We start from the raw sequence: 27,411 nt of genomic DNA, 5'->3' as shown, positions 1-27,411 counted from the left end.
ACTGATGCCTCTGCTCGGAAAGCTTTCCCCCCCAACTTCGTGCATAATTCCTTCTTTGTCATTCACAGCTCAGCTCAAATGTTACCTCCTCAGAGAGACCTACCCTGGCCCCACTATCCCTGAATTAGCTTCACCCTCTTATCCTTGATCACATCACTCCTTATCTCTGTAATACAAGGTTCTGAAATTATCTTAGCCTGTTTCTTCATCTGGGAAATGGTGGTGAAAATAGGGCTGGCGGTGAAGATAACTGAGTGTTTGGCATGTAGTAAGGGCTTCATAAATGTTAGCTATTATTACTTATTTGTTGTGCGCATGGTGGCTTACTTCCTCCATCAACCTGCAAGATCCATCAAGATCCCCTCCGCCCTTTATTTATGAATGTTTATCTTTACTTTTTTAGTTTATTTATTTTTGAGAGCGAGAGAGAGCGAGAGAGAGAGAAGGCGAGAGAGAGAGAGCACGAGTGGAGCAGAGAGAGAGAGGGAGAGAGAGAATCCCAAGCAGGCTCTGTGCCATCAGCTCAGAGGGTGACAGGGGGACCTCGATCTCACAAAACCCAAGATCGTGACCTGGGCCCACGTCAAGAGTCAAGACGCTTAACCAACTGAGCCACCTAGGCGCCCCTGTTCCCCCCTTTGCTAAATCAAAAGCCATTTTTGAATGAATGAGAGAGGCACGATATGACCGCCCACTTTCCAGATGTGGACATTGAGGCTCAGGGTCACAAGCAGAAACTGGTGGAGTCAGGATTTAAACCCAGGTCCATCTGATTCCAAAGCCCAGTGCTTTCAGGACAAGCCTGTGTGTCCTGAGGTAGGTCTCTGCCCGCTTTGGGTTCGCTTCTTCCTATAAAACGTGGTCTAGGTGCTGACCCTCAGTGGGGACTGGGGGAAGGTGGTCCACCATTCTTTAAATCCATTGTCAGGTTTTCTACCCTCCCCTCCTCCCCCAACATCAGAGCCGGCACCGACTGACACCGCCAGGGTTCCCGGAGTCACAGCAGGGCCTATGTCAAAACCCGGACTGGATAATTTAGTTGTGGGAGCTGAGGGCTGTAGGGGGGGAACTACGGGGACCCTCCTCTCCCCCATAAGAAAGAGGAAGGAAGTGTTGGGGAGGGATATCAGACTTGGGAGGGGAGGAGTCTAAACCCCGGGGCGGAGCTAATCCTATAAGAAGGCGGGGCCGAGGGCTCTGAGCGAAGTACTGTAGCTCTCGGAGGCTTTGGGGGCGGTGCCAAAGGCTCTTGGGGCAGGAAAAAAACTTAAGCTCCCGCGGGATTCTGGGGGTGGAGCTAAGAGCTTGGGGGCGGGCCTACATCTAATAAACAAGGACTCTAAGAATAAGAGTTCGAGGGCGGAGCTGGTGGATATCTGGGCATATTTGAGGCTCTAGGGTCAGGCCCTGGTCTTGCGAGGTGGCTTTTGGGAAATTCAGCGAAAGATTAAGGAGAAGGTTTTGGGGTTATGGGAGTGTCTTCCTCCACCCTATCTTCCTCTCACAGCCCGGGGCTGAGCTTTAGGCTGAAAAGCAGCGAAAGCCCTGCCCCTTCCAATCCTTCTGCATCCCTATTGGCTGAGGGGCCTGCGCGACAGCCTCTCATTGGTCCTGAACTGGCGAGGAGGGGGTCTAGAGAGAATGCGCGCAGACTGTGGGCGGGACCAGACGGTACCTAGGGGGGATATAGGCTCAACCAATCCCGGTCCAAGGATTGTGTCCAAGGGGGGGGGGCCTGGCAGGGGGTGTCCCGACCCCCCTTTCTTGGCATCCTGGGGGATGACCCCGGTGCCAGGCCCGGCGCCGGCCGCCTGATGCCGGGCGGGCCGAGCCGGGGATGCTGGAACGAAGGGCGTTGCTATGGCAACGGGAGGCAGGGCCTGGAGGGGGGGACCGGGCCCAGGCTGGGGCCGGGGGGGCCGGCGGTGGCTGTGGCGGGGCGATGGCGGAGCGCGGCCCGGCCTTCTGCGGCCTCTACGACACGTCCTCGCTGCTTCAATACTGCAACGGTGAGACCCCTCCTCAGTTCCGACCCTGGCTCCGCCCAGGGCTGGACCCATTTCCTCCTGCCCCAACCTCCTCCTTCCAAGTCCCCATCCTGGCCCTTTGCTGAAGATCTTCCTCTCTCCCCCCAGGTGGACCCTGACCCCAGAGCAAGGTTCCTGATCCCCAAAACCCTGATCCCAGTCCCCCACCCGCTTCGACCCTCCCCTTCTCCCGAGGTGGCTGGATGGAGAGAAGGGGGCAGAACCTTCAGGAGCCTGGGGTCGAAGGGGGTAGGCCTGAAGGTCTGGAACTCTACCCTATCCCCTCTCAATCCTCTGGGACCCTCCCCCTTCTCTCTGGCAGAGGGACTGACAGATTAGGGGGAGGTGGGATTTGGTGTTGGCTTGTGGGCAGTGTGTGGGACCAGGCAGGATAACCAGAGGATTCAGCCTCCACTCTACCTGCAAATCCTCAGCCCCCACCACTCCCACTCACTGGGACTCACCCCTCCTTCCTAGACACCCCTTCCTCCTTCCAGAAAAGCCACTGTGTCAGGCCCAGATGAGGGGGAGCAGGAGGCAGAGGGGAGGGGAGAAGGGGAAGAGTGGGAAACCAGAGCTGGTCTCTGGGCAAAAGGGCTGGGGGAGTGCTCAGGAAGGAGTAGAGGACTTGAGTTTGGGGTGGAGGGACGGGGCGAGGCCTCAAGATGCAGCTGGTCGTTCTGGGTGGGGGCTGAAGGACCTAGGTGAATGCTATCCATTTCCCCCAGAGGAGACTATCTTCCAGTTTGTGGGCTCACTCCCCCGGTCACACTGGAGTTGGCAGAGGACCTGAATGTTTGTTTTGTCCTCCTCTGCCCCTCTAAGAGGCAGGATGCCTCAGCCTGGCTGTTCTGCTGCCGGAAGGCTGTGTGTCATGAACAAGTAACTTCATCTCTCTGGGCCTCAATCCCCTTTCTCCTCCCCTCCTCCTAAAACGGGTGGGATCCCACCATTACTGGAGTTGCCTGGAACAGTAGGTACCATAATAATAGTTCATTGTATTCTGGCTTTAGTGAGCATCTACCATGAGCCAGTGTTCTGCTAAGTGTTTTGCCTGTCACACGCAAGCTCACTATAACGTTATAATTTGTCTCTCTCTCTCTCTGGGGGAGGTGGGGGTGGGTAGAATCTGTAAAGGTGGGTAGGAGGGGGCCTGGCACAACTAGGTGATTGGGCCCTCCCGCCCCTCATTTATTGACCGTGTGACCTTTAGCGAGTCTCCGCGCGCCTCCCCAACCTCCGTTCTTAGTTTCCTCCGGTGGAAAACGGGATACCGGCAGGACCCCGAGATTCCCTCTTCTTCCGAGTTCTCAGTCCTGACAGCTCCCTTCCTCCGACTTCGGGAGGCCCCCACCTTCCTCTGCAGGTCCGGGCACCGGACCATAGTGGCGCTGGGTGGGGGGCAGGGCGGGCGAGGCCGGGCTGGCGATTGGGCCGCTAGGGTGGGGGGGAGGGAGGGGAGGGACCGACGGCTGCACTGCGGAGCCCGGCGGGCGGGCGGGCGGGGCGGCCTTCCGACTCGGGATGGCAGGTGCGACCTCCACGCCCCGTCCCTGTTAATGATACCGCCTTTACTTCCACCCGGCTGGGAGCCAGGTCTTCCTCAGTTGTGGCCAGCAATGAGTCTGGGTATGAGTGGTCTGGGAGGGAGAGGGGAAAGGGATGCCTCAGTCATCCGCTCTTCCCACTTCGGGGAAATGGGCTAGGTGTGTGTTTGGGGGGTGATGGAGGAGTTATTTGGCCGTACCATGGGCTGGAGAGGAGAGGGAGAGCCTACTCTGGGGCGTGGGGTACAGAAGCGAAATTAAAAAAAAAAAAAAAAAAGAGGAACAGGAGAGAGGGTCCGGCTAGAGTTTGGCAGCCGGATCCCCGCCCGCATCTCCCAGTGGGTCTCCCGGGTCTGAGACGCGCTGCCTGCAACCCCCAAGTCTACCGCCAGGGGCCGCAGAAACTCTGTCCTTGCAACTGACTCTCTGGGGTCGAACCCCACGGTGAGGAGAGAAGGGGAAGGGGAGGGACCAGGCATCACCTTTTAGCTGGGGAAGTCTTAAGAAACAGAAAGGGAACTTTAGTCCCAGGGATAAAATATTGATATTCGTCAGAGAGTATCGGGGATCAATTCTAGAACGTTGGTGTCACCAGGAATTAGTTGGTGTCGTTTAAAAAAAATACTGATATCACTCATAGATATTTAGCATCTTAGTCATAGAATCTTAAAACCAGAGCTGAGAGGCTCCTGACTCGGAGCATCTTAGAAAATAAGAGAGTAAGGGACTTCCCTAAGGTCACATCTCCAGGGCGGGCAGAGGAGTGTGGGGGCAAAGGACTGAGAGCGTTGGGGATTTCCTTCCCCCTCGTAACCCTCTTCCTGGCCCATCTCTGAGCGTCCCGGCCGCAGGTTGAGGGAGAGGAAGGGGGAGTGGCTGGCCTCGCCTTAACTCGGGAAGGGGGGAGAGGGGTGGGGGTGGGGGGCGGACCCCTCCGGCCCTGGAGCTCCGGAGTGGTCTCCGCAGCCAGCGCTAACCCTTCCTTCCAGATGACAATCTGTCGGGCACGAGCGGCATGGAGGTGGACGACCGCGTGTCGGCGCTGGAGCAGCGGCTGCAGCTGCAGGAAGACGAGCTGGCGGTCCTAAAGGCGGCGCTGGCTGACGCGCTGCGTCGCCTGAGGGCGTGCGAAGAGCAGGGCGCTGCGCTGCGCGCGAGGGGCACCCCCAAGGGCCGGGCGCCTCCACGCTTGGGCACCACGGCCTCAGGTATCTTTGCTAGACTGGAGGGATGAGATGGGGAGACGTCGGGACCCGGACCTCGCACTCACTACTTCTGTCCCGGAACCCCGTCCTCCAGTGTGTCAGCTCTTGAAAGGCCTTCCCACCAGGACCCCCCTCAATGGCGCGGGACCCCCGAGGCGCGTGGGCGGCTATGCCACCTCTCCATCCTCCCCCAAGAAGGAGGCGACCTCTGGGCGCAGGTAAGGCACGGAAGCCTGGATCTCTAGCCTCCTCCAAGACCATATGGGAGACAGAGGCTGTTTATATGGCGAGGGATGGGCTCGTGGGCCCGAACTCCGGCAATGGAAAGTGCCAGGAGGTTCTCGCCCTCCTCTTACACTGGCCTGCTAACCTCACAGGCTCCGCCCTAACAACGTGCTCTTTCTTCGTAGTGCCCGCCGCTACTTGTCACCAGAGCGCCTGGCTTCGGTGCGCCGCGAGGACCCCCGCAGCCGCACTACATCTTCTAGCAGCAATTGCAGCGCCAAAAAGGAAGGGTAGGTGTCTGGGGTGGGGGTCCTGTCACAGAGGGTGAGGCCAGGACACCAGTTTGGTTTGGAAGAGGGGATGCGGAACTTCGGGTGATGCCCCAGGCCACGAGGTGGTACCGCAGGGCGAGGTCATCTAGTTCAGAATGCGGGGACAGTGCCGAGGCTTGGAGGGACCAGTCTTAAGAGAGCGCGGGCGTAGAGGAAGGCCCGCAAGGGCTCTGCCAGCATTGGGGGGTGTGGCCAAGCCTTAAGGGGCTGGACTAGAACTTCGGGGAAGTGAATGGTTAGGGTCTTTTGGGTGGAGCCAGAGTGGAAATTGAGGGAGGAGCCAGGCTTGTGGGCGTGGCCATTAAGTAAAAGAGTCCCTGTTGGGTCTCAGGGGTGGGGCCAGGGCAGAAGCTTCAAGGGAGTTTCTGCAGGGAATAGGGGAATTGGGGGGGCATGATTGGAATTGGAGGGCATGACCAGAGTGTTAGCCTGGGTAGAATCAGAACCTGGGGTGGGGGTCACTGGGCTCGATACCGGCTGGTGGCTTGTCAGAGACGGGGCGGGGCGACAGGGGGCGTGGTCAAATACCAGGAGGCGGGGCCAACCTGGAGGCCTTGAACAGACTCAACTCAGGGACTGGATTTCTGTAAAGTGGTCGTAGTCAGAATGCCTGGCGGGACCCGAGGCGCGGAGAGGGCCGGGGAGGGGCAGTCAATTATCAGGAGAGGTGTCAACTCTGGGGACGGATCGGAAGGGGGAGGTGGGTGTGGTCAGAATGTGGGGCGTGGTCAATTCTCTGGAGGCTGGACCACCCTGAAGCCCAGGGCAGAGTAAAAACCTAACGATAGAGTCTAGATGCAGTGGGCTTGGGGGCTAAACTAAGGCAGGAACTGGGTCAAAAACCACACATTTCAACCCCACTCAAATAATAGCAAACACGTCCATGACGCTATGTACTAGGCACTACTCCAGGCACTTGACATGAATTAACCAATATAATCCTCGCAATCACCCCGCGAGGTGGGTACTCTTATTACCCCCATTTTTAAAAGGAGGAAACCGAGGCAGAGGTCGGGCAATTTGTCCACACTGCTTAGCAAGTGGCAGGGCTGGGGTTTGAACTCAGGCAGACACGCCCCCTAGTCCTGTTCTCAAACAACACTCTCCCCCACCCCCACCCCCACCCCCAAAAGAGCCTGGTATCAGGACCCCACGGCCCGGGATCTGAGACCCAGAATGACCGGCCGGCTCCCGGGGTCGGCCGCGGAGGGCGGGGCAGGGCGCGGCGGCGCGGGCGCCTCCCAGGGCCGGAAGCGGCGGAGCCCGTCCCGGCTCCACCCCCGGCCCCGAAGCTCCGCCAGCCGCCGCCATGAGTAGCTTTGGAGCTGGGTGAGACCCTCTTGCAGACCCCCTCCTCCCTGCACTCCCGGGGCCTGGATCCGGGGCTCCCCCCACCCTCGCCAGGGACCCGGGTCCGCGACTATCACCCCTTTCCGCCGGCGAAGGGAATGTGGAGACACGCCCCTTCCCTTAAACCTTCTCGGCTTCCCTTGCTGCTTGAAGTTTGGGGCACCGTGGGACTGGGGGTGGGGAGCTCTGGGAGAGCGGTGCTGAGTAGGTGGGAGGGGTCCCTGGTGACTCCCGTCTTCCAGGATCGCGTCCCTGCCACTTCGTGCTGTGTGATCTTTGGCGATCACTGCCTCTCTGGGCCTGTGTCTTAGGCTCTGCAAGATCAACCGAGCAAAGCACACGGCCTGCAGAGAGGCAGCGCTCCGCCTCTTACTCGGCCCCCATTATTCATCAGAGACCTCCGGGCAGCGGTGGGGTAGGGGAGTGGTTTCTCCCCTTTTCAGACCCGTCTGCTAATTAGGGCGCTTTTTCTTCCCCTTTCCTGACAGCAAAACCAAAGAAGTTATCTTCAGCATGGGTGAGTGGGGAGAGGGGGAGGAGCTTGGTTGGGGATTGCTGGAGGTCAGGAGACGTGGCTATTTGAGCCTTTGCCTCTCTGGCCTCAGTTTCCCCATGCGTTAAAAAAAATTTTTTTTTATATCTTTATTTTTGAGAGAGAGAGCACAAGCGGGGGATAGGCAGAGAGAGAAGGAGACATAGAATCTGAAGCAGGCAACAGGCTCTGAGCTGTCAGCACAGCGCCTGCCTCTGGGTTTGAACTCGTGAACCAGGAGATCATGACCTGAGCTGAAGTCCGACGCTTAACGGACTGAGCCACCCTGGTGCCCCTCCATGCATTTTTGGTGTTGTTGTTGAGTGAAGCCTGAAGGGGAGAGGGAATTGGGGTGTGGGCTGGTGGCGGCGCCTGACCTCTGGGGGTGTCCTGGCAGAGGAGGGCTCCGTGAAAATGTTCCTGAGGGGGCGCCCTGTGCCAATGCTGATTCCCACCGAGCTGGCGCCCACCTACAGCCTCGACGCGCGCTCTGAGCTGCCTTCCAGCCGGCTCAAGCTGGACTGGGTGTATCCTTTTGCTGTAATCCCTTCCTCCCTGCCCCTCATCCCCCAGTCTGGAAGAGACCAACACCCTTCTGGTAGGGGACTTCAGCGGTAGAGAGGGTCTTTGCACTGAATCACACTCGCAGGCCCCTGTGGCCTGAGGGGTCAGGATGACCCTGGGGTCAGGACGGTGCCGAGGAAAGCAGGTTAGTTGAAATGACCTTTTTACGATGCACTAAAGTAGCAGATGTTTGCTGAGTGCCTTCCATATGTCAGATTCTCCTCTACAGTCCCGCCCTGGTCACTTGGGGCTCACCTTCTAAAGGAGAAGAGAGAGATGATAACAGAAGCCTGTGATTAAATAAACACGGTGATTCCAGCTAAGTAATAAATGCTGGGAACACAGGAACCTAAAGTCATGTGGGAAGAGTCACTGTGTTTCTCTGAGGAGGGGGCATTTGAGCTGTGAGTTGAACAGTTGGGAGCCAGCATAGGAAGAGCTAGAAGGAGAATGTTCCAGACAGAGGGCATGGCAGGTATGAGGGCTCTGTGGCCGGAGCGACCTAGGTGTATCTGAGAAACAGAAGAAGTTGGAAATGGTTAAGGGCCCCGTCTTTGGAGCCTGGCAGACCTGGATTGAAACTCCAGCCCAGCTGGGCTGTGTGATCCTGGACAAATCACCTCGCCTCTCTGTGCCTCAGCCGCGTCCTCTGAAGAATGGGTTTCAGGATTTCAGATTCATAGTGCCGGGAAAGGAGGTATAGAGGTGCTGAGCTCATGACGTGTGCCCCATAAACAGGAACTGATCAAAGAATAACTGCTCATTATTGAGGACTTAGATGCCAGGCGCCATTCTAAATGGTTTTATGTGTAAATACGGTGAATGATAACTATCCTCCTCTTTTGTAGCATTGAGAGTGTATTTGTACAACCCATGGCCTCCTAGAGCCCTCTGACGCCTGCAGCTTGGCAATTGCTGCCTTCACTGTCTGGATGACAAAGCTGAGTCCAAAGGAAAGGACTGAGCCTTGTCCTCGGGAGTCAGACCAGTTCTGGGGCAAGAACTCTTGCCTCCGTGGCCCACGCTTTTTCCAGATCAGCAGCCTAGGGACCCAGGCCCCGTCCTCTTCTTTCGGCCTTGATTTCCACTCTAGTGGAGGCAGGGATGTTGGAGCCCAGAGTCTTTTCGAGAGAGCCGGAAACATCTATGAGAATCAAAGCACACTAAGCTGTTGTGCCAGGCTGGGTCCGCTGAGACTGCAAAACTCAGTGTGGGCCTCGGATGCCCCATCTCTGAAATGACGGCAGGGCGGGACCATTTCTGTGGGGTCGAGACCCATATGGCAGCATTCATTCAGATATTTTCTGAACATCTGGGGCCACGAGCTGGGCACCCAGGGGTCATCATGACAGCCTGCCTTCCTAGGGCCCCTAGTCGAGTGTGGGGACAGACTCTTTGATAGTGATAATCCACAGTGAGCAGGGCTGGGATGGGGGAACCCAGAAGGGCAACTGCCCCAGCCCTGGGGGTCACGGAGGGCTTCCCAGAGGAGGAGTTATAGGAGTGAATGAAACAGCCCAGTCTTGGCCACCTGGGAGCACACAGCCTCATTGGGAAATAGCGACAGTTAACAAATTAACCAGGCAATTATTAAGTGACATGAGGCCGGAGGAGGAGGTGAGCATGAGGGCCACTCTGAGGAGGTGACCAGGTAGAATGTACTAGGCAGAGGGAAAGGCTAGTGCCAAGGCCTGGACTAAAGATCTTGGCATTTTGAGGAACTCCAAGATCAGAGAGCACAGGAGGGCAGAAGCCCTACTGGGGCCAGGAAGGGGCCAGGCAGGCCAGTGGGAGGAGCCACAGAAAGTTCTGAATGGGGGGGGGGGTGTGTCAGCCATTCCTTCATCAGATACTGAATTCCTATGTCTGTTCAGTCCCAGGCACTGGACTCCAGGGATAGAGCAGTGAACAAAATGGACAAAGATCCCTGCCCTCCCAGAGCAGATACTCTAGTTGGGGAGACAGTTAGGCCGTGTTATACCAAGTTAAACCGTGTGGGATTCTGATGAGTGTATGACAGAAATATGAGCGGGGGGGGGGGGCAGTGAGAGTGCATGAGTTTGCAGTTTTAAGTAGAATGGGCAGGGAAGGCCTCTCTGAGATGCTGACAGTTGAGCAGGGACCTGAAGGAGGCAAGGGAGCCATGGAGAGTTGAGGGGGAGGAGTACTCAGGTGAGGGGGAACCGCAGGTGCAAAGGCCCTGAGGTGAGGACAGAGAGCAGGAGGCCAGTGGGAGTGGAGCCTGACTGAGGACTGAGGAATCCGGCCCAGGTCAGGCTAGACCTCATGCCCGGGCTTTCATAAGGATTTTGACTTTTGCTCTGAGATGGAACTCATGGGGAGGTTCTGAGCAGATGTGAGCTAACTTAGTGTTAACAGGACCCTTCTGGAGGGAAGGGGGGGGGGTTGTATTACCGTTCTGTGACTGCTGTAACAAATCGCCACAAACTCTGTGGCTTAAAACAGAACGATTTTCTCTCCCAGCCCAAAGTCAAGGTTCCAGCAGGCCCACCGCCCTCCCTCCAGAGGCTCTGGCAGAGAATTTGATCTATGTCTCCTAGCATTTGATGGCTGCTGGCTGTCCTTGAGGTTCTTTGGCTTATAGCCACACCACATCACTCCAATCAACCTCTGATTTTCATGTGGGTCCTACCTACACCCCTGTGACCTTCGGTGTCTTTTCCTCTCTGTCTCTTATAAGGGTACTCGACATTGGGTTTAGGCCCCACCCAGATAATCCAGCATAATCTCATGTTTCGATCCTTAATTACATCTGCAAAGACTCCCTTTTCCAAGGAAGGTTATAGTCACAGGTTCTTGGGGTTAATATTTAAAAAACTTTTTTTTTTTTTAACATTTATTTTTGAGAGAGCGAGAAGGAGCACGAGCGGGGGAGGGGCAGAGAGAGGTGGGGGACACAGAATCCAAAGCAGGCTCCAGGCTCTGAGCCGTCAGCCCAGAGCCCGATGCGGGGCTCGAACTCACAGACCGGGAGATCATGACCTGAGCCAAAGTCGGATGCTTAACCGACTGAGCCACCCGGGTGCCCCACGGGGGTTAATATTTTGGTGGATATATTAAGGGGGGAGTACCATCAACCGCCCCTCTCCCCCCCCCCCGACGGGGTCTGAGTGGAATCAGGAAAACCTCACTGCAGGTGTTGAGTTGGCACGTGCGATGCAAAACAGGCTCCTTAACCGGCCCCCGGGCATCTCCAGCTATGGCTACCGAGGCCGAGACTGCCGGGCCAACCTTTACCTGCTGCCCACGGGGGAGATAGTGTACTTTGTGGCCTCCGTGGCCGTGCTGTACAGTGTGGAGGAGCATAGGCAGCGCCACTACCTGGGCCACAATGATGACATCAAATGGTGAGGCCTGGGAGGGGCCACTCTTGGAGGCGGAGGGGGGGAGGAGGGGGGGCGGGTAGGTGGCTGTGGCCAGGCCTTTGCTTGGCCTACTGGCTGAATTCGGGAAAAAAATGTGGACTGATCATCAGTATTTTAAAGGTCGGTGAATTCACTTACATGCCTGGATTTTTCACTTCTTTTCGGAGACTCCTAGCTGGCGCCCCAGATGATCCTAACAGGGTGGGAGCCAGGCAGCGACAGCCCCTTTTGATGGCTGTGCTCCCCTGGCCACCACTTGGGTACAGTCCTGAGCCGTATGGGCATTTGAGTTAAGAGGCCCCAGGACGGAGTCTTGCTTCCGGGGCTGGGTACCTGGAGAGTAGCCCCTTATTGTTACAGAAGGACTAAATCGATGTTTATTGGCTGAATAACTCACTCAACCAACCTGTGGGATGAATAGCCAGGCATTGTGACTTCAGCCTGTTAAGGGAGGAGGAGTCCTGGGCCCCCCTTTGAGCCCCATCCCTCCCACTGAGCCCTGTCCATCTGTCTCCTTTCTCAGCCTGGCTGTCCACCCTGATATGGTCACCATTGCCACTGGACAGGTGGCAGGCACCTCTAAGGAGGGGAAGGTAACAGATTGGAGGAGGAGGGACCGGAGACTGGGGTGGGGTGATGGTGGGGGCAGACAGCCAGGCCCCCCAGGTAACAGGCCTCTTTCTTCCTTGCAGCCACTACCCCCCCACGTGCGCATTTGGGACTCAGTCTCCCTCTCCACCTTACACGTGCTGGGCCTGGGGATGTTTGACAGAGCTGTGTGCTGTGTGGGCTTTTCCAAATCTGTAAGTCCTGTGCGGGGACCCTTCGCCTGTCCCCTCCTCCAAAGTCAGGAGTACCTCCTCCAAAGTCAGGGGTGCGCGCGCGCGCACACACACGCGCGCGCGCGCGCGCGCGCGCGCGCGCGCTTTGGGATGGGGGAGGGGGCATGCCTTAATTGTGACGGCACAGGTATAGGCCACGCCCCCTGCAGAATTGCCCGCCCTGCAGGCCAACCTTTGGTGACCTTACAGGGCTGCTCCCTTAGCCCTTATGAAGGGGACCCACGTGTCCTGATTGCCCCCAAACTCCTCGGTGACTGGTCATGCTGGTTGCGTTATTATTGGCACCGACTTTCCTTTGCGAAAGGTCCTTGTAAGGCCTTGTGGTTCCCTGGTCCAGCCTAGATGGGTGTCGGCAGGATGGGTGGTGGCAGGTCTGGGCGAGATAAGCCCAGAAATGGAGAGTAAGCCTTCAGGAATTTGCAGAGCAATTTCTATTTCCTGCAACATCCTAGTCTGTGATGGGTGGGCTTTTTTTTTTTTTATCCTATTTCACATTTTTATCAAAATGTATTTTACCAAAGTATTGATCAGCAATGGATTGAGGAATAAAAACTAAGAAGCACGGGACTAGAGCCTCACAGGTTTTCTGAGGCCTAAGGAGATCTTTGAGGGCATTGTGGGGAGTGGTGGAGAAAAGCTACTTTGTTGACTCTGTGTGTGTGTGTGTGTGTGTGTGTGTGTGTGTGGTGTGTGTGTGTGTGTGTGTGTGTGTGTGTGTGTGTGTGTGTGTACGGTGAGGAGGGAATCCTGCAAAATCAAAATTAACCTGTTTCACCAAAGGTGTGAACACCCAACATTTTAGTAATTCGGTTGTTTCATTTTGTGTGCATAAAAGTCATTTCATTTTGTGTGCATAAAGTCATTTTCATATAAAAATGCAGATTAGATGGTTTCAGGATTCCTGCAGAGAAACAGTAACTGAGGGTAAATGAGATGAATTTCTTAGGGAGGAGTCATTTCAAAAGGAAAGTTCTAGAAGCCCTTTAAGATGTGTACATGGCTGCTGGACAGGGAGTGTATTTGCATGTGTTTCATCTAATGTGGGCCAGGAGCTTTGAAAATCTTAAAACAGACCTGAGTGGGAAGTTCCTGTGTGGGCAGAGTGTTGAAGGGGTGGATCCTGACCCCCCTTCTCCACTCCCCCTCCTCTCTCCTCCTTCTAGAATGGAGGCAACCTGCTCTGTGCAGTGGACGAATCGAACGATCACATGCTCTCCGTGTGGGACTGGGCCAAGGAGGCCAAGGTGGTGGATGGCAAGGTGGGGTGACCGTTCTCACCCCGCCTCCTTGGGGTGCCTCTGTGGAACTGGCTGGATCTCTGTGGTTAGGAGTCTGGAATCAGACACACATTCAAGGCCAAGCTTTGCCATTTGGTGGCTGTGTGACTTCAGGCAAGCGGCTTGCCCTCTCTGAGCCTCGGTTGCTCGTCTGTAAAGTGGGGATAATGGTAGCATCTTCCTAGTAGGGCCTTGGCTTTGATGTTGGGATGTGGGGTGGCTAGACCAGGCACAACAAAAAGGTCGATGCAAGGCAGCTACTGACTGTAGCCTTGTGACATCCAGGACATTGACTTGCATCTCTGGGTGGTGGCTTGACTTCTAGGGAAGAATCTGAGGCATGGTAGAGGGGAGAGCTACTTGCCCAAGGTCATGTGCCTATTTTGGAGACCTAGGTTCCGGATTGGGGCCCACAGTTTGTGGACAGAGACTTAGTAGTTGGGAGGCTGGGCTCTGGCGTCAGACCTATGTGAATTAATTCTGGACTTGACTCTTACCTGGCTGTGTGGCCTAAGGCAAGTGACTTCCCCTCTTTGCGCCTCACTTCACCTGTAATGGGGAGCGCTAATGAGCCGTACCTCACGGAGCGCTTTGAGGAGTACAGCAGTTAATGGATAAAGTACTCAGCACAGCACTTGATGCAGAGTTGAGGCTCTCCAAGATCTGCTGTCATGTTGATAAAGGTGGCAGTAATGCTTTGCTGGCCGGCCCTGCCTTCAGTATTTTAGCTTGCCTGTATAGTAAAGACACAGGCAAGTAGGTTGTGCAGTGCACAACTCATGCAGCTGTATAGGGCGGTCCTACACGGGGTGGCCCTAGTGGCTTTGAGGTCCTCATTCTGAATCTCCCCCACTCTCCAAAGTGCTCCAACGAGGCCGTGCTGGTGGCCACCTTCCACCCCACAGACCCCACCGTGCTCATCACCTGCGGAAAATCCCACATCTACTTCTGGAGTCTGGAGGGGGGCAGCCTGAGCAAACGGCAGGGCCTCTTTGAGGTGAGTGCCCCGGGGTGCGGGGACAGGCTGGCCCTGAAGGAGACAGGTAGGGACACCCGGGCAGACAACAAAACAGAGCGTCCCAGAGGGTCCCAGATTATGAGGATGCCGAATTTCTGCTGGGGCCTCAGTTTCCTTATCCCATACCATGAGGATCATCCTCCTTAACTGTCTAAAGTTGTGAGGATTCAGCGGATGAAGACCATAGTAGCTCCTAGCAGATAGTAAATACTCAATAGGCAGTACTGTGCTTGGCCATAATGTGGAAAAACACGGAGGTCAGAGGCCAACTGGCTGAAAGAGATGCGCATTGAGGCAAACAGACACTGAGCGGGAAGCAGAGGGCCGGGGAGAGAAGGTGCAGGGGCCCCTCTGCCAGGGCTCGCCTGCCGTGGGTGAGAACTGGAGCTTCCACCCCAAAAAGGGAGGCCCGGAGGACACCAGGCATAGGTGAAGATGAGACAGAGATACTGAGGGGAGGGTGGGGAGATGCAGAGAGAGCAACATAGAGATAGAGGATGGGCAAGGAAAGGGGAGGAGAGACAGTGCAGGGGGAGAGCGGGGGAGAGTGGCGACAGAAAGGGGGAGACCCAGGGACAGAGAGGGGTGACCCGGGGACAGAGACAGGGGAGACCCGGGGATGGAGAGAGGGGGAATCCAGGGACAGAGACAGGGGAGAGCCAGGGACAGAGAGAGGGGGGACCCAGGGGCAGAGAAAGGACAGAGAAGAAAAGTGAAGAGAGGAGGCAGGAAGTGCTTCCAGGGGTAAGCAAGGGAGACAATGTGGTCAGAAGCTCTAGGCTACATGAGCAGTGCACGGAGGCGGGTTGGAGATGGGGGTGCCCCACAATGGGCCTCATACCCGACATCATGGTGGGGATCCCCTGACCACGGTCCTGGATGGTGGGTGGGCTCTGGGAGGCTCTCTGCTTCAGCAACCTTCTGACACCTTCCCTTTCTCCCCCACCTTAGAAACACGAGAAACCGAAGTATGTGCTGTGTGTGACCTTTTTGGAGGGTGGCGATGTGGTCACCGGGGACTCGGGGGGGAACCTCTATGTCTGGGGCAAAGGTCAGTTTCACTCCACCTGTTTGGTACCCAAGCCAGCCCTCCCGAACCCCCTTTGGCCAAGCCTTCCTCTGACCGAGCTTGTATGGAATGTATGATAAAACAGGCTAAATCCTTACTTGTCTAATTCCTATATCCCCCTCAAGGCTCGGCTCCAGTATCCCCATCTCCATGAAATCTTGACTTATTCCCCACCCTTGTCCTCTGCAAATCCTGTGGTGGGGATCAAGTTTGAATTATAAGTGAATTGAATGGTTAACCCACTTGGGTGTGGATGGGTGGGTGGGTGGGTGGATGGAGAGGTGGTTTGTCCCAGAGCAATCAATGAATAAGGCAATGAATGAATGAAGGGGCTGTCCTACTCAGTGAGTGGAAGAATGAGTGAATGTACTGGCCTCCTTAATGGTGAATGATTGGGTGAGTGAACAACTGAATGAATGAATGGTTGTCCCCATGACGGATGCTGGGGTTAATAAATGAAGAGGTCTTTTCCCAGGAAGTGGATCTATAAAGCAATGACTGAATGAATGAGTGAATGAACGAATGAATGGTTACCGCAGCCAATGGATTAATATATTACGAAGAATGGAGTGTTCCAGGAAGTAGATTGATTGCTGAGTGAGTAAAAGAGTTGATTGTTCTAGCCAAATGGATGGATGAAGAAATGAATAAATGGTTGTCCCAACCAATGGATTAATGTATTGTCCCAGCAAACGCTAATGGGGTGAATACAAGCTTGCTCTAGCCTTTGGGTGAATGATGAATCAAGCAAAGAATGGGTTGTCCCAGCAGATGGATGGCATGAACAAATCAGTGAGTTGTTTTGGCCTGGGAACGTTTGCTTTCACGTACATTATGCTCCTAAGTCAAGGGTGCACTGCATATTATTCCCATTTCACAGATGAGAAGCCCCAGGCTCATGGGGCACCTGGCTGGCTCAGAGCTTCCCTTGAAATTACACAGCTGAGAATAAGCTCTGAATAACTGACAGTGTGTCTTTTCCAGCAGACTGTGAGCTCTCTGAGGGCAGAGACTGGGTCTGATTCGTTTCCATATCCCCAGACCCATCACTGGGTCCATCCCGTAGGGCTGTGGTGGGGTGGTTGGAAAGACAAGTGGACAGAATGATAAGTGGACGTGTGGCACCACATCTGAGTTGAGGACTGTCCCTTTGAGTCCCTGCCCCAGCCTCCTTCCTGGTCCTTGGCCTTTATTTATCTTGCCTCCTCAAATTCCAGAACCCAGTGTAAATCTGACCCTTTTCTCCCCTTGCCAAGCTCTACCATTGTTCCCTGGTTCCCTCAGGACAAGGCCCAGGTTCCTCACTGAGGCCTCTAAGACCTTGTGTGGTCTGGCCCTGCCTTCCCTTGCCCCTTGCATGTTACATGAAGTCAAACCAGATTTTCTGTAGTTCTCTAAATAGCTCATGCTCTTGCTCTCTTCCCTTTACACACATTGTCCCCTCTGCATGCAGCCCTTTTCCACCCTCTGTTGGCCTAGCTGACTTCTACTCATCCTTCGGATCCTTGTTCAGCTGTCTCCTCCTCCAGGAAACCCTCCCTGACCTACCAGGCTGGGTATCTTCTATGGGATCCCACGGGCTCCTGGCTTTCCCTGTCCTAGCCCCAACCACCTTGGGTTGTCATTGACTGGTAATAGGTCTGTTTCTGAAATTGGACTGTGAACCCTGTGACGGCAAGATCTGAGGTTGTCTTGGTCACCACTGTGTTCCCAGTATCATCCGGCATGAAGCTGGGCCCAGAATAAATGCTGGTTACACAGTTGTTGATTGGATGGGTTAACGGATGAATGAATGGATGATTAGATTGACAGGGTGAATGGGTAGATGGATTGGAAAATGGGTGGATGTTTGGGTAGAAGGATGGATTGACTGGTGAATGAGTAGTTGAATGAAAGAGGTGAACAGATGGATGAGAGGTGGATGAATGGGTGGGTGGATCAGTACACAGATAGGTGGATGGATGGATGGGTGGGTGGGCAAGTGGATAGATGGATGGATGATGGATAGATGGATCGATTGGATGGGTGGGTAAGTGGGTGGATGGATGGATGGATGGATGGATGGATGGATGGATGGATGATGGATGGATGGATCGATTGGATGGGTAGGTAAGTGGGTGGGTGGGTGGATGGATGGATAGATGGATGGATAGATGGATAAATAGATGAATGGATGTTTGGATGGATGGATGGATGGATCAATGGATGGTTGGGTAGATTGATGGGTGGGTACATGATCAGATAGGTGGATGGATGGATGGATGGATGGATGGATGGATGGATGGATGGATGGGAGGATGGAGGGAGGGATGGATGGATGGATGGATGGATGGATAATGGATGGGTGAGTGGGTACATGGGTGGGTGAGTGGATGGGTGGATGGGTGGGTGGATGGATGGATGGATGGATGGATAGATGGATGTTTGGATGGAAGGATGGATGGATGGATGGATCAATGGATGGTTGGGTAGATTGATGGGTGGGTACATGATCAGATAGGGGGATGGATGGACGGATGATGGATGGATGGATCGATTGGATGGGTGGGTAAGTGGGTGGATGGATGGATGGATGGATGGATGATGGATGGATGGATCGATTGGATGGGTATGTAAGTGGGTGGGTGGGTGGATGGATGGATAGATGGATGGATAGATGGATAAATAGATGAATGGATGTTTGGATGGAAGGATGGATGGATGGATGGATCAATGGATGGTTGGGTAGATTGATGGGTGGGTACATGATCAGATAGGTGGATGGATGGATGGATGGATGGATGAATGGATGGGAGGATGGAGGGAGGGAGGGATGGATGGATGGATGGATGGATGGATGGATAATGGATGGGTGAGTGGGTACATGGGTGGGTGGATGGGTGGGTGGATGGATGGATGGATGGATGGATAGATGGATGTTTGGATGGATGGATGGATGGATGGATGGATGGATGGATCAATGGATGGTTGGGTAGATTGATGGGTGGGTACATGATCAGATAGGGGGATGGATGGACGGATGATGGATGGATGGATCGATTGGATGGGTGGGTAAGTGGCTGGATGGATGGATTGGACTGGATGGGTGGATGGATGGATGAGGGGGTGAGTGGGTGGGTGAGTAGATAGGTAGATAGATGGGCGAACAGACCAGTAGGTAGATGAGTGGATGAATGAATGGGTGAGTGGGTGGATGGATCAAAAGTGACTGGGTAGATGTTAGTCAGATGGTTTAATGGATGGATGATAAGGTATTTGAATAGATGGGCAGTGGGCAGGTGGGTGGAAGGGTGGATAGAAAGGTAAGTGAGTGGTTGAATGTAGGATTGAGAGTTGGAGGTGTTGCAGGGGTCAGTGCAGGGACAGCCCCCCCCATGCTGATCCCTGCTCCCTGGCCACCCCTCTTTGCCCCCACAGGTGGGAACCGCATCACACAGGCGGTGCTGGGTGCCCACGATGGCGGTGTGTTTGGGCTCTGCGCCCTGCGGGACGGGACGCTGGTGTCCGGAGGGGGCCGTGATCGACGGGTGGTCCTTTGGGGTTCCGACTACAGCAAGCTGCAGGAGGTAGAGGTGAGGAGGGGGACAGCCTCGTGTGAAGGTGAGGGGACCTCCTCCCATCCCCCCCACCCCAGCTCCTAATGGACCCTCGTCTCCCCAGCTTGTTTTCCCTCACCCCTTCTCTGCCTGTGCCCTACACTCATATGCCCCCAACCTCACCCTCAGGTCCCAGAGGACTTCGGTCCGGTGCGCACTGTGGCTGAGGGTCGGGGAGACACGCTGTACGTGGGGACCACCCGCAACTGCATCCTGCAGGGCTCTGTCCACACAGGCTTCTCATTGCTCGTCCAGGTGAGCGATTCTCCTGCACCTGCCCTCCTCCTCATTTCTCTCCTCTTCTCTTCCCACTTCCTTCCATTTCTCCTCACCTCCCCACCCCATCCCTTGGCCTGACAAACTCCACTCACCTTCCCTTTTACCTGCTCCCACCCCGTAAACCCACCCCTGTCCCAGGACCCCTGCCCCAGAACCCCCCTGCTCCAGCAGCCAACGAGTTACCCGCTGGCACAGCAGAGGGTCCCCAGGACCCCGCCGCAGCCGGGCCACCCCCTGTGCTTCTGATCAGGGGTGGTGTCCATTTCTGTTGGTAAGTGTCCTGGCAGGTTGTCACCTGGGCCACATGCACCTTGGGCCACACACCTCCTGAGATCTGGGAAGGCCCTTTGGAGTGGGCCTGTTTTTCTTCTTGCAGCTCACATGTTCGCGCCTTCATCCTGGCGTGCCAAAACCCTATCCACACCCAGTTAACACTCCAGCGCCACCCCCCCCCCCCCACCGCCCCGCCAAGGGGCTGTATAGTAGGATGGTCAGGAACAGGAATTCTGGAGCGGGACTGCCTGGGATCAAGATCGCAGCCCTGTTACTGGTTAGCTGTGTGATGTGAGGCAAGCATTTCCCCTTTTCCAGGCTAGCTGAGATCCATGCTGCTGCATTTAGATCTCCCTCTGGCTCTGGTCTCCCTGGAACATGAAGGAAAACCAGGATCAGAGGGATTTCCCAGAAGGGACCTTAGAGACCCCCCCAAAATAGCATCCACATTACACATCGTTGATTATATTATGAATAGGTCAATATATATTAGAGCTTTATTACCATGCATCGTTATACTAACGTCAACAATTATATTATCAGTGTTCGTTGTTATTTAACAGCGTATTATTAGCACACGTTATTAATAATGATAATAATAACAGCCACTTCCATTTTGCGAGCGCTTTGTACTAGCCTCAACACCTTCCATCCATGATTCAAGCGAGCACAACGATGTCCCCATTTTACAGAAGATTAAACTGAGGATCCGGGGAGAGGGCACCTGTCCAGTCCGTAAGGGAGAGCTGAGGTCAGATTCACCAGGCTGAGTGCCCTCCATGGGATCCCACAGCCTTCCGGACACCACCCGATTCAAGCCGGTCAAGGCTCCAGCTCCCACCCAGCATGTCTCTTGCCCTGCGTTGTGCAAACTGGACAGCAGAGGCCTGGAGAGAAGGGGAGCATTCACCTCGAGCCACACACCGGGGCGAGGGTCTGCTCAAGTCCCGGCCTCCTTCAGACGGACTGGAGAAAGGGCCTTCCCCGGGTCACCTGTGGCCCCACCTGTGTCGCCGGGACCGGCCTGGCACTTCTTTCTGGGACCAGGCTCGGTGGGGAAAGGGCCCGGGTTGGCGGGCTCCATGCTGCCGTCTCCCCTTCCCTCCAGGGTCACGTGGAAGAACTGTGGGGTCTGGCCACGCACCCCAGCCGGGCACAGTTTGTGACGTGCGGGCAGGATAAGCTGGTGCATCTGTGGAGTGCGGAGTCCCACCGGCCCCTGTGGAGTAGGATCATCGAGGTAAGGGGACTGGGGGGAGGGGGGCTCGGCACCCTGTTCTGACACAAGCGCCTGTCTCCGTATGTCAGGGCTCAGGGCACCAAACCAATCTGCCAGGGGAGCCGCTGCCCCTGCCATTGTCAGGAGGGCGGGGTCAGGAGAATGCCATTGTCACAGCTGCGGGAAGCTGTGGTCGCTGCAAGGGCTGTCTCTAGAGCCGCATTGGTCAATACGGGTGGGTCGGTCGTCACACTTCAGTTAACTTTAAAATGTAAATAGAATGAAGCATTCGGGGCGCCTGGGTGGCTTAGTCGTTTGAGCATCCGACTCTTGGTGTCGGCCTCAGGTTACGATCTCACGGGTTCAAGGGTTTGAGCCCTGAGTCGGGCTCCGGGTTCGAGGGTTTGAGCCCTGAGTCGGGCTCCGCATGGAGCCTGCTCAGGATTCTCTCTCTCTCCCTCTCTCTCTGCCCCTCCCCTGCTCATCCTCTCTCTCTCTCTCTCTCTCTCAAACTAAATAAACAAACTTAAAAAAAAAATTCAATTCCCCGGTTGCACTAGCTACGTTTCAAGCATGTATCTAGTGGCCACCATGTTGGGAAGTACAGATAATGACCGTCTCCAGCATCGCAGAAGCTCCTGTTAGACGGTCTTGCTCTAGAGCAACCCAGTGCTGGCTACATTTGCATTGTATACTTGATACTCCATGTACTTGCCTTTTTTTTTTTTTAAGTTTATTTATTTCTTTTGAGACAGAGAGAGAGGAGGGGAGGGAGGGGCAGAGGGAGAGGGAGGGAAAGAATCCCTCGAACCCACGAATTGTGAGATCGTGACCTGAGCTGAAGTCAACACTCAGATGCTCAACCGACTGAGCCACCCAGGCGCCCGTGTGCCCTTTCCTCTTAAGGCCAGCGACGGCTCACGATCATAGCCAATGCCATTGCTTTCCCAGCCCCCATGATGAGCGGAAATAGAAGAGCAGGCCCTCTGCTTTCTGTCTTCCAGAGCCAACAAAAGCGCAACGGATTGTTAGACCCAAATCCCAGTGGGACCCTAGCTGCAAGGGATTCTGGGCAGTGTAGTTTTTAAGCTCCCCTACCTGTGCAGTATGGGACACTAGAATGTCACTCCATCGTATCCCCCACACCACGCTTTGAGACTTCGCTCAAGGAATCTAGGGTTACCTCTGATTCTGGGACACTTGATGGCCTTTGAACTTTGAGTCAGGGATGGTATGTTCTGGAAATTGTGAGGGCCACGTATAATAATCCTCATTATGACGTCAAACCGCCTAGGAGACACAGAACTCTTAACCCCACCCACAGAGAATCTGATTCAGGAGGTCTGCGTTTGGGACCGGAAACCTGCAGTTTCTAACACGCTCCCGTAGATTTTTCTGATTCCGGCAGTCTGTTGACCGCGCCCAGAGAAACTGGCGTAGCATTTTACCCCCTTCGTCCTTTCAACTTCTCGCAACCTCCACAAGGCCGTGGGGATGACAGATCCCCACTTGGAAACAGGCTTGATAAGGTAAAAATCATCACGGTTCGATTTTAATCCAAACCAACCGTTGTCGAGTGCTGCCTGTAAGCCATTTTACTTACCAGCTTGCTGGTAAGTCTTGTTTTTACGTCTTGTTTTACGTCTTGTTTTTAGAAGAATCCCGGGGAGCACACGTTGATGTTCTCCGTTGGCCAGATGAGGCAGCCGAGGCTCAGACAGGGAAGGTTATTTGGTGTCACGTAACTAGGAAGTGTCAGAGCCGGTTTGAACCCGAGTCTGATTCCAAGATGCTCTATTGCCTGCGCACCAACCAAACGTCCCCAGCGTTCGAGAAGTGGTGATACCCCTTGCCAGGTGTTTAATAAAGATGTGGGGGAACAGACACTTGGACGTGCCTGGTAATGAGTTGATAGAATCTTATGGAAAACAAATTGGCATTATCATTCCAAAGCCTTCAAAATATGGCTATCCTTTGTCCCAAAAAATCTCACTTCTAGAAAATTACCTAAGTCACAGATGAATAAAGCTGTGAGAATTTAGACCAGGAGTATAAATGGATCTAGAGTCCACAGTGAGAGCAGGACTGTTTTGTGTTTGAACTGACACAGGAAAGGAGGATGGTTTGGGGGGCGTCTGAGTGGCTCAGTTGGTTAAGCAACCGACTCTTGATTTCGGCTCAGGTCACAATCTCACAGTTTCGTGAGTTCGAGCCCCACACCGGGTTCTGCGCTGACCCTGCAGAACCTGGTTAGGGTTCTCTCTCTCTCTCTCTCTCTCTCTGTGTTCCTCCCCTGCTCGCTCTCTCTGTCTCTCAAAAACAAAAAACAAACAAAAAAACACTTAAAAATATTTTAAAAAGGGGTGCCTGGGTGGCTCAGTCGGTTAAGTGTCTGACCTCAGCTCAGGTCATGATCTCACGGTCCATGAGTTCGAGCCCCGCGTCGGGCTCTGTGCTGACAGCTCCAAGCCTGGAGCCTGCTTCAGATTCTGCGTCTGCCTCTCCACCACTCACATTCTGTCTCTCAAAAATGAATAAATGTGTTTTAAAAGAAAAATTTTAATATTAAAAAAAAAAACCCAGGGGCACCTGGGTGGCTCAGTCGGTTAAGCAGCCGACTTCGGCTCAGGTCATGGTCTCATGGTCCGTGAGTTCGAGCCCCACGTCGGGCTCTGTGCTGACAGCTCAGAGCCTGGAGCCTGTTTCGGATTCTGTGTCTCCCTCTCTGTCTCTGTGACCCTCCCCCATTCATGCTCTGTCTCTATCTCAAAAATAAATAAATGTTAAAAAAAAATTAAAAAAAAAAAAAAAAGACCCAGAAGAACACAGTTTAAAAACAAAAACTGGAGGATGGTTTTGGGGTGTCTGTGGCTGCGGTAGGGGAATAGCCAGATAGGCCGGAGACCCCAGTTCTCAGCCCTGCCTCCTCTCTCTCCCCTCAGGACCCTGCCCGCTCTGCTGGTTTCCACCCCAGTGGCTCTGTCCTGGCCGTGGGCACAGTGACTGGCAGGTAAAGCTGAGCTGGGCATTTGCAGAGGGTTTCTCTGCTCCCTTCCCTCCCAGAACTGTCCCTTGACAAAACCTCCCTTCCCCTGTGTCCCCAGAGCCCACAGAGTCTGCAATTAACAGCCTGCTCACCAGACTGCTTCTCAGTATTCGTCTGGAGTCAGCCTCTCTCCCAAATCTTTTCTGGGGTCCCAAGCTCAGGCCCCTCAGATTCCCGACCCCGACCCCCCCCCCCCTTCAGCCCCCTGCTGCACCAGATCAGCTCACACCCCCTCCCCAATCGTGCCTTCTCCCTAAAGATGGCTGCTGCTGGACACGGAGACCCACGACCTGGTGGCTATCCACACAGATGGCAATGAGCAGATCTCAGTGGTCAGCTTCTCTCCAGGTAAGCGGCCCGGTGCTGGATCTTGGAGCAGCCAGGCCTGGGAACTGAGGCTCAGTTACTAGCAGGGGGAAGGAGTAGAACCTATGTGGCAAGGCCTAGGGGCCGGTCTAGGACTGTAGCGGGGATGGAGCTTGGGACAGCTGAGGAGTCTGGCATAGCGGGGGCGGGGGCTGAAGCTGAGAGAGAAGGGGGTAGAGCCTGGGTGCCTCCTCATAGCCCCCCCCTCCCCCTCCCCCAGACGGGGCGTACCTGACCGTGGGCTCCCACGACAACTTGGTGTACGTGTACACGGTGGACCAGGGCGGCCGCAAGGTCAGCCGACTGGGCAAGTGCTCGGTGAGTGGGCAGTGGCCCCCAGCCCGCGCCGCCACCCCTACCAGGGGCCGCAGAATTAACCAATTTTCTACTTCAAGGGAGCACAGCTTCAACACTCTACTGACTGCCCTGATCACAACCAGGAGTCTTATAGCCCCGCCCACACATTACCCCACCCCCCACCCCCACCCCCGTGTTATAAGCCCCTCTGTGTCTAGCTCTGCCCACGTTCTAAACTCCCCCTGTGTTCTAAGCCCTTTCTGTCTAGCCCCGCCCATCGCAGTCTGGCCCCGCCCATGGTAGTCTGGCCCCGCCCCCACGCTCCAAAGGCTGTGTATCCTTCCTTTAGCCCCCTTGTGTTCTCCCCCTACCTGTGTATTTTGCCTTCCGCTTTTCCTGGTCTAATCCTACCCGCTTGAGCTCTAACTCCACCCCTTCCCTCCCCCTCCGCAGGGCCATTCCAGTTTTATCACCCACCTGGATTGGGCCCAGGACAGCAGCTGCTTCGTCACCAACTCCGGGGACTACGAGATCCTGTACTGTGAGTTCTCTGAAAGCCGAAGGCGGCCCTCCTCCAGCCTCCCTATTTACGTGTGCGATTTACATAGACTTCCCTGACTTCTAGGAAGGGAGCAGGGGCTTTCAAGTCTCCGTCCTCTGGCTCCTGTGTTCAGGGGCTGTTCTGATTGGCCTCCTGGCTTCCCATTGCCTCCCCTTCCTGGTGGGATGGGTGGGGTACAGGTCTCTAAGCAGATGCCCCTGCTCAGGCTTGGGGTGTCACCACCCAGGATCTAGTCCCCTCAGCCAAGTCTGAAGAGGTGGAATATAAACCCTAGGACCTTAGCCTCCTGTCTCAGACCTCAGTGCCCATTGACTATAAAATGGATGGGTTAAGTCAGTAATTGTTTCTTTCTTTCTTTTCTTTTCTCTTCTTTTTTTTTAAGTTTATTGGAAGTGGGGGCGCGGGGAGAGAGAGAGAGAATCCCAAGCAGGCTCCCACTGTCAGCCCAGAGCCTGACGTGTGGCTTGAACTCACAAACCGAGAGATCATGACCTGAGCTGAAATCAAGAGTCAGACGCTCAACCGACTGAGCCACCCAGGCGACCCAGTTCTTTCTGCTCTGAACCCCTCCCCCTGTTTTCTGCCCCAGGGGACCCGGCTACCTGTAAGCAGATCACTAGTGTCGATGCTGTGAGGAATGTGGAATGGGCCACTGCTACTTGCGTCCTGGGATTTGGGGTGTTTGGTAAGTTCTGGGATGGGGGAGGTCCCACTGAGAACAGGGGTTCCAAGCAACATCCTTCTCTGGTGGTCTTCATAGTCTCTTGTTGGTCATCCCCAGGGCCGGAGACCGGTGTAGACTGGGCTGGCATCTGGTCCCAGCCTGGGAGGGAGTCAAGGAGGGCTTCCTGGAGGAGGGGATATCGAAGCTGGACCTGGAGGATGAGGAAGCAGTGAAGAAGGAAAGCAGTCCCTAGGATAGGAAATCATACCCTGTACGAAAAGCCTGGAGGTGGCATAGAACTTGGCATTTGGAGAAATCCAAGAAGGCAGGATGGCTAAATCGCTGTGGAGTTCAAGGGGAGCATTAGGGAGGACAAGGCTGGAGCAGCGTGGCAGACCAGGTCAGGCAGAGTTCAGAGGTCGTGCTAGGAAGCCCAGGCCTTCTCCAAGGCCACCAGGGAGCCACAGAAGGGTTTGGAGCGGTGGAGGGCCAGGGTCAGATACACATTTACAAAAGATGATTCCAGTTCTCCTCCCTGGCTGCCGACAAGCCATGCTGGCTGGGAGAAAGGCAGGGAGCCCGGGGCTGGGGCCTGCTCACCTCAGGGGTCCCTGGCCCAGGCTGACCGCTCACCACCACCCACCCCTCATCTCGCCCACAGGGATCTGGTCTGAGGGAGCCGACGGTACCGACATCAATGCCGTGGCCCGCTCCCATGACGGGAAGCTGCTGGCTTCCGCTGATGACTTTGGCAAAGTGCACCTGTTTAGTTACCCCTGCTGTCAGCCCCGAGTGAGTCCCCCGGGGGGGCTGGCAGGGTGGGGATGACAACACTGCGGGCAAGACTGAGGCGGCACTCTCCAGGCCTCAGCTTTCCCATCTGTACGAGGAGGGCAGTGGCTTGAGCCCAAGGGTCATTCTTAACCTAAAAGTCGGTAAATTTCAGAGTCCAGAGTGCCAACGCTCTGCTCTGAGTGTCTGCGATTCCGGGAGCTTTGGTTGTTTGATCCTTATTAATGCAAGAAATATTCCTTGAGCACCTACTATGTGCCTGGCACAGGGGATACAGCCAGGAACGAGACAGATCACCTTCTTTCACTTCTCTCTTTCCCTGTCACAGGCCCTCAGCCACAAATATGGCGGACACAGCAGCCACGTGACAAATGTGGCCTTCTTGTGCGATGACAGCGTGGCCCTGACCACAGGGGGCAAGGACACCAGTGTGCTGCAGTGGCGGGTGGTCTGAACTGGGGACGAGAGTCCTGGGCACATGGGGCCAGGATAGGGTCAGGTGACGGGGCAGGAATTCTATTTTCGGGAGATGTCTATTGCCGAGTAGAGTAATATATAACCAGAGTATGTCTATAGCAGAGGGGGTTATGGGGGTGGGAGGGTAGACTGACAGAAGTCTCTATTTATCGGGGGGGGGGGGAGAGGGGGCACATTGCTTTGGGGGAGCCATTAAGGTGTTTGGTTTGGAGTGTTTTTTTAAGTTTATTCTTTTATATCACCCAGAAATAAAGACACATGCACTGAAATGGAGTGCGAGGGTCTGTGTGTGTGTGTGTGTGTGTGTGTCCCCAGATTCAGTGTCTTTAAGCATGTGTATGGGGCAGCAGGGCGTGTGTGTGTCTATCACAGTGTGATGGGGGACCATTACCTAGGTCTTTATGGGTCTTTGAGGTTGACAGAAACCAAGCTGGCTCTAACGTGGACCAAAAGAGAGCTCAGTTGG

At 55.0% G+C, this 27,411-nt stretch overlaps 1 protein-coding gene across 2 annotated transcripts; it reads left to right on the top strand.

The window, feature by feature from the left end:
• Positions 1 to 1,803: 1,803 nt before the first annotated feature.
• On the top strand, positions 1,804 to 27,053 carry EML2 (EMAP like 2). 2 transcript variants are annotated; one of them, XM_030297776.1, is made up of 22 exons: positions 1,804 to 2,009; positions 4,564 to 4,782; positions 4,874 to 4,997; positions 5,190 to 5,294; positions 7,175 to 7,203; positions 7,616 to 7,745; positions 11,001 to 11,150; positions 11,692 to 11,761; positions 11,861 to 11,971; positions 13,174 to 13,269; positions 14,150 to 14,284; positions 15,257 to 15,356; positions 18,792 to 18,946; positions 19,100 to 19,225; positions 20,631 to 20,762; positions 23,684 to 23,751; positions 24,047 to 24,135; positions 24,374 to 24,471; positions 24,904 to 24,991; positions 25,602 to 25,697; positions 26,338 to 26,468; positions 26,797 to 27,053. In XM_030297776.1, the coding sequence occupies exons 1-22, from the start codon at positions 1,838 to 1,840 to the stop codon at positions 26,920 to 26,922; spliced, it is 2,550 nt and encodes an 849-aa protein (XP_030153636.1). In that variant the 5' UTR covers positions 1,804 to 1,837; the 3' UTR covers positions 26,923 to 27,053. The 2 variants fall into 2 exon arrangements, with proteins under 2 accessions (XP_030153636.1, XP_030153637.1); XM_030297777.1 differs by lacking the exons at positions 1,804 to 2,009; positions 4,564 to 4,782; positions 4,874 to 4,997; positions 5,190 to 5,294 and adding an exon at positions 6,588 to 6,665.
• The last annotated feature ends 358 nt before the right edge of the window (positions 27,054 to 27,411 follow it).

The sequence above is a fragment of the Lynx canadensis genome, chromosome E2 (genome assembly GCF_007474595.2).
Source record: "Lynx canadensis isolate LIC74 chromosome E2, mLynCan4.pri.v2, whole genome shotgun sequence".
Taxonomy (NCBI): Eukaryota; Metazoa; Chordata; class Mammalia; order Carnivora; family Felidae; genus Lynx; species Lynx canadensis.
The sequence above is the reverse complement of the archived record's forward strand: the minus strand, read 5'-3'. Positions and strand labels throughout refer to the sequence as shown.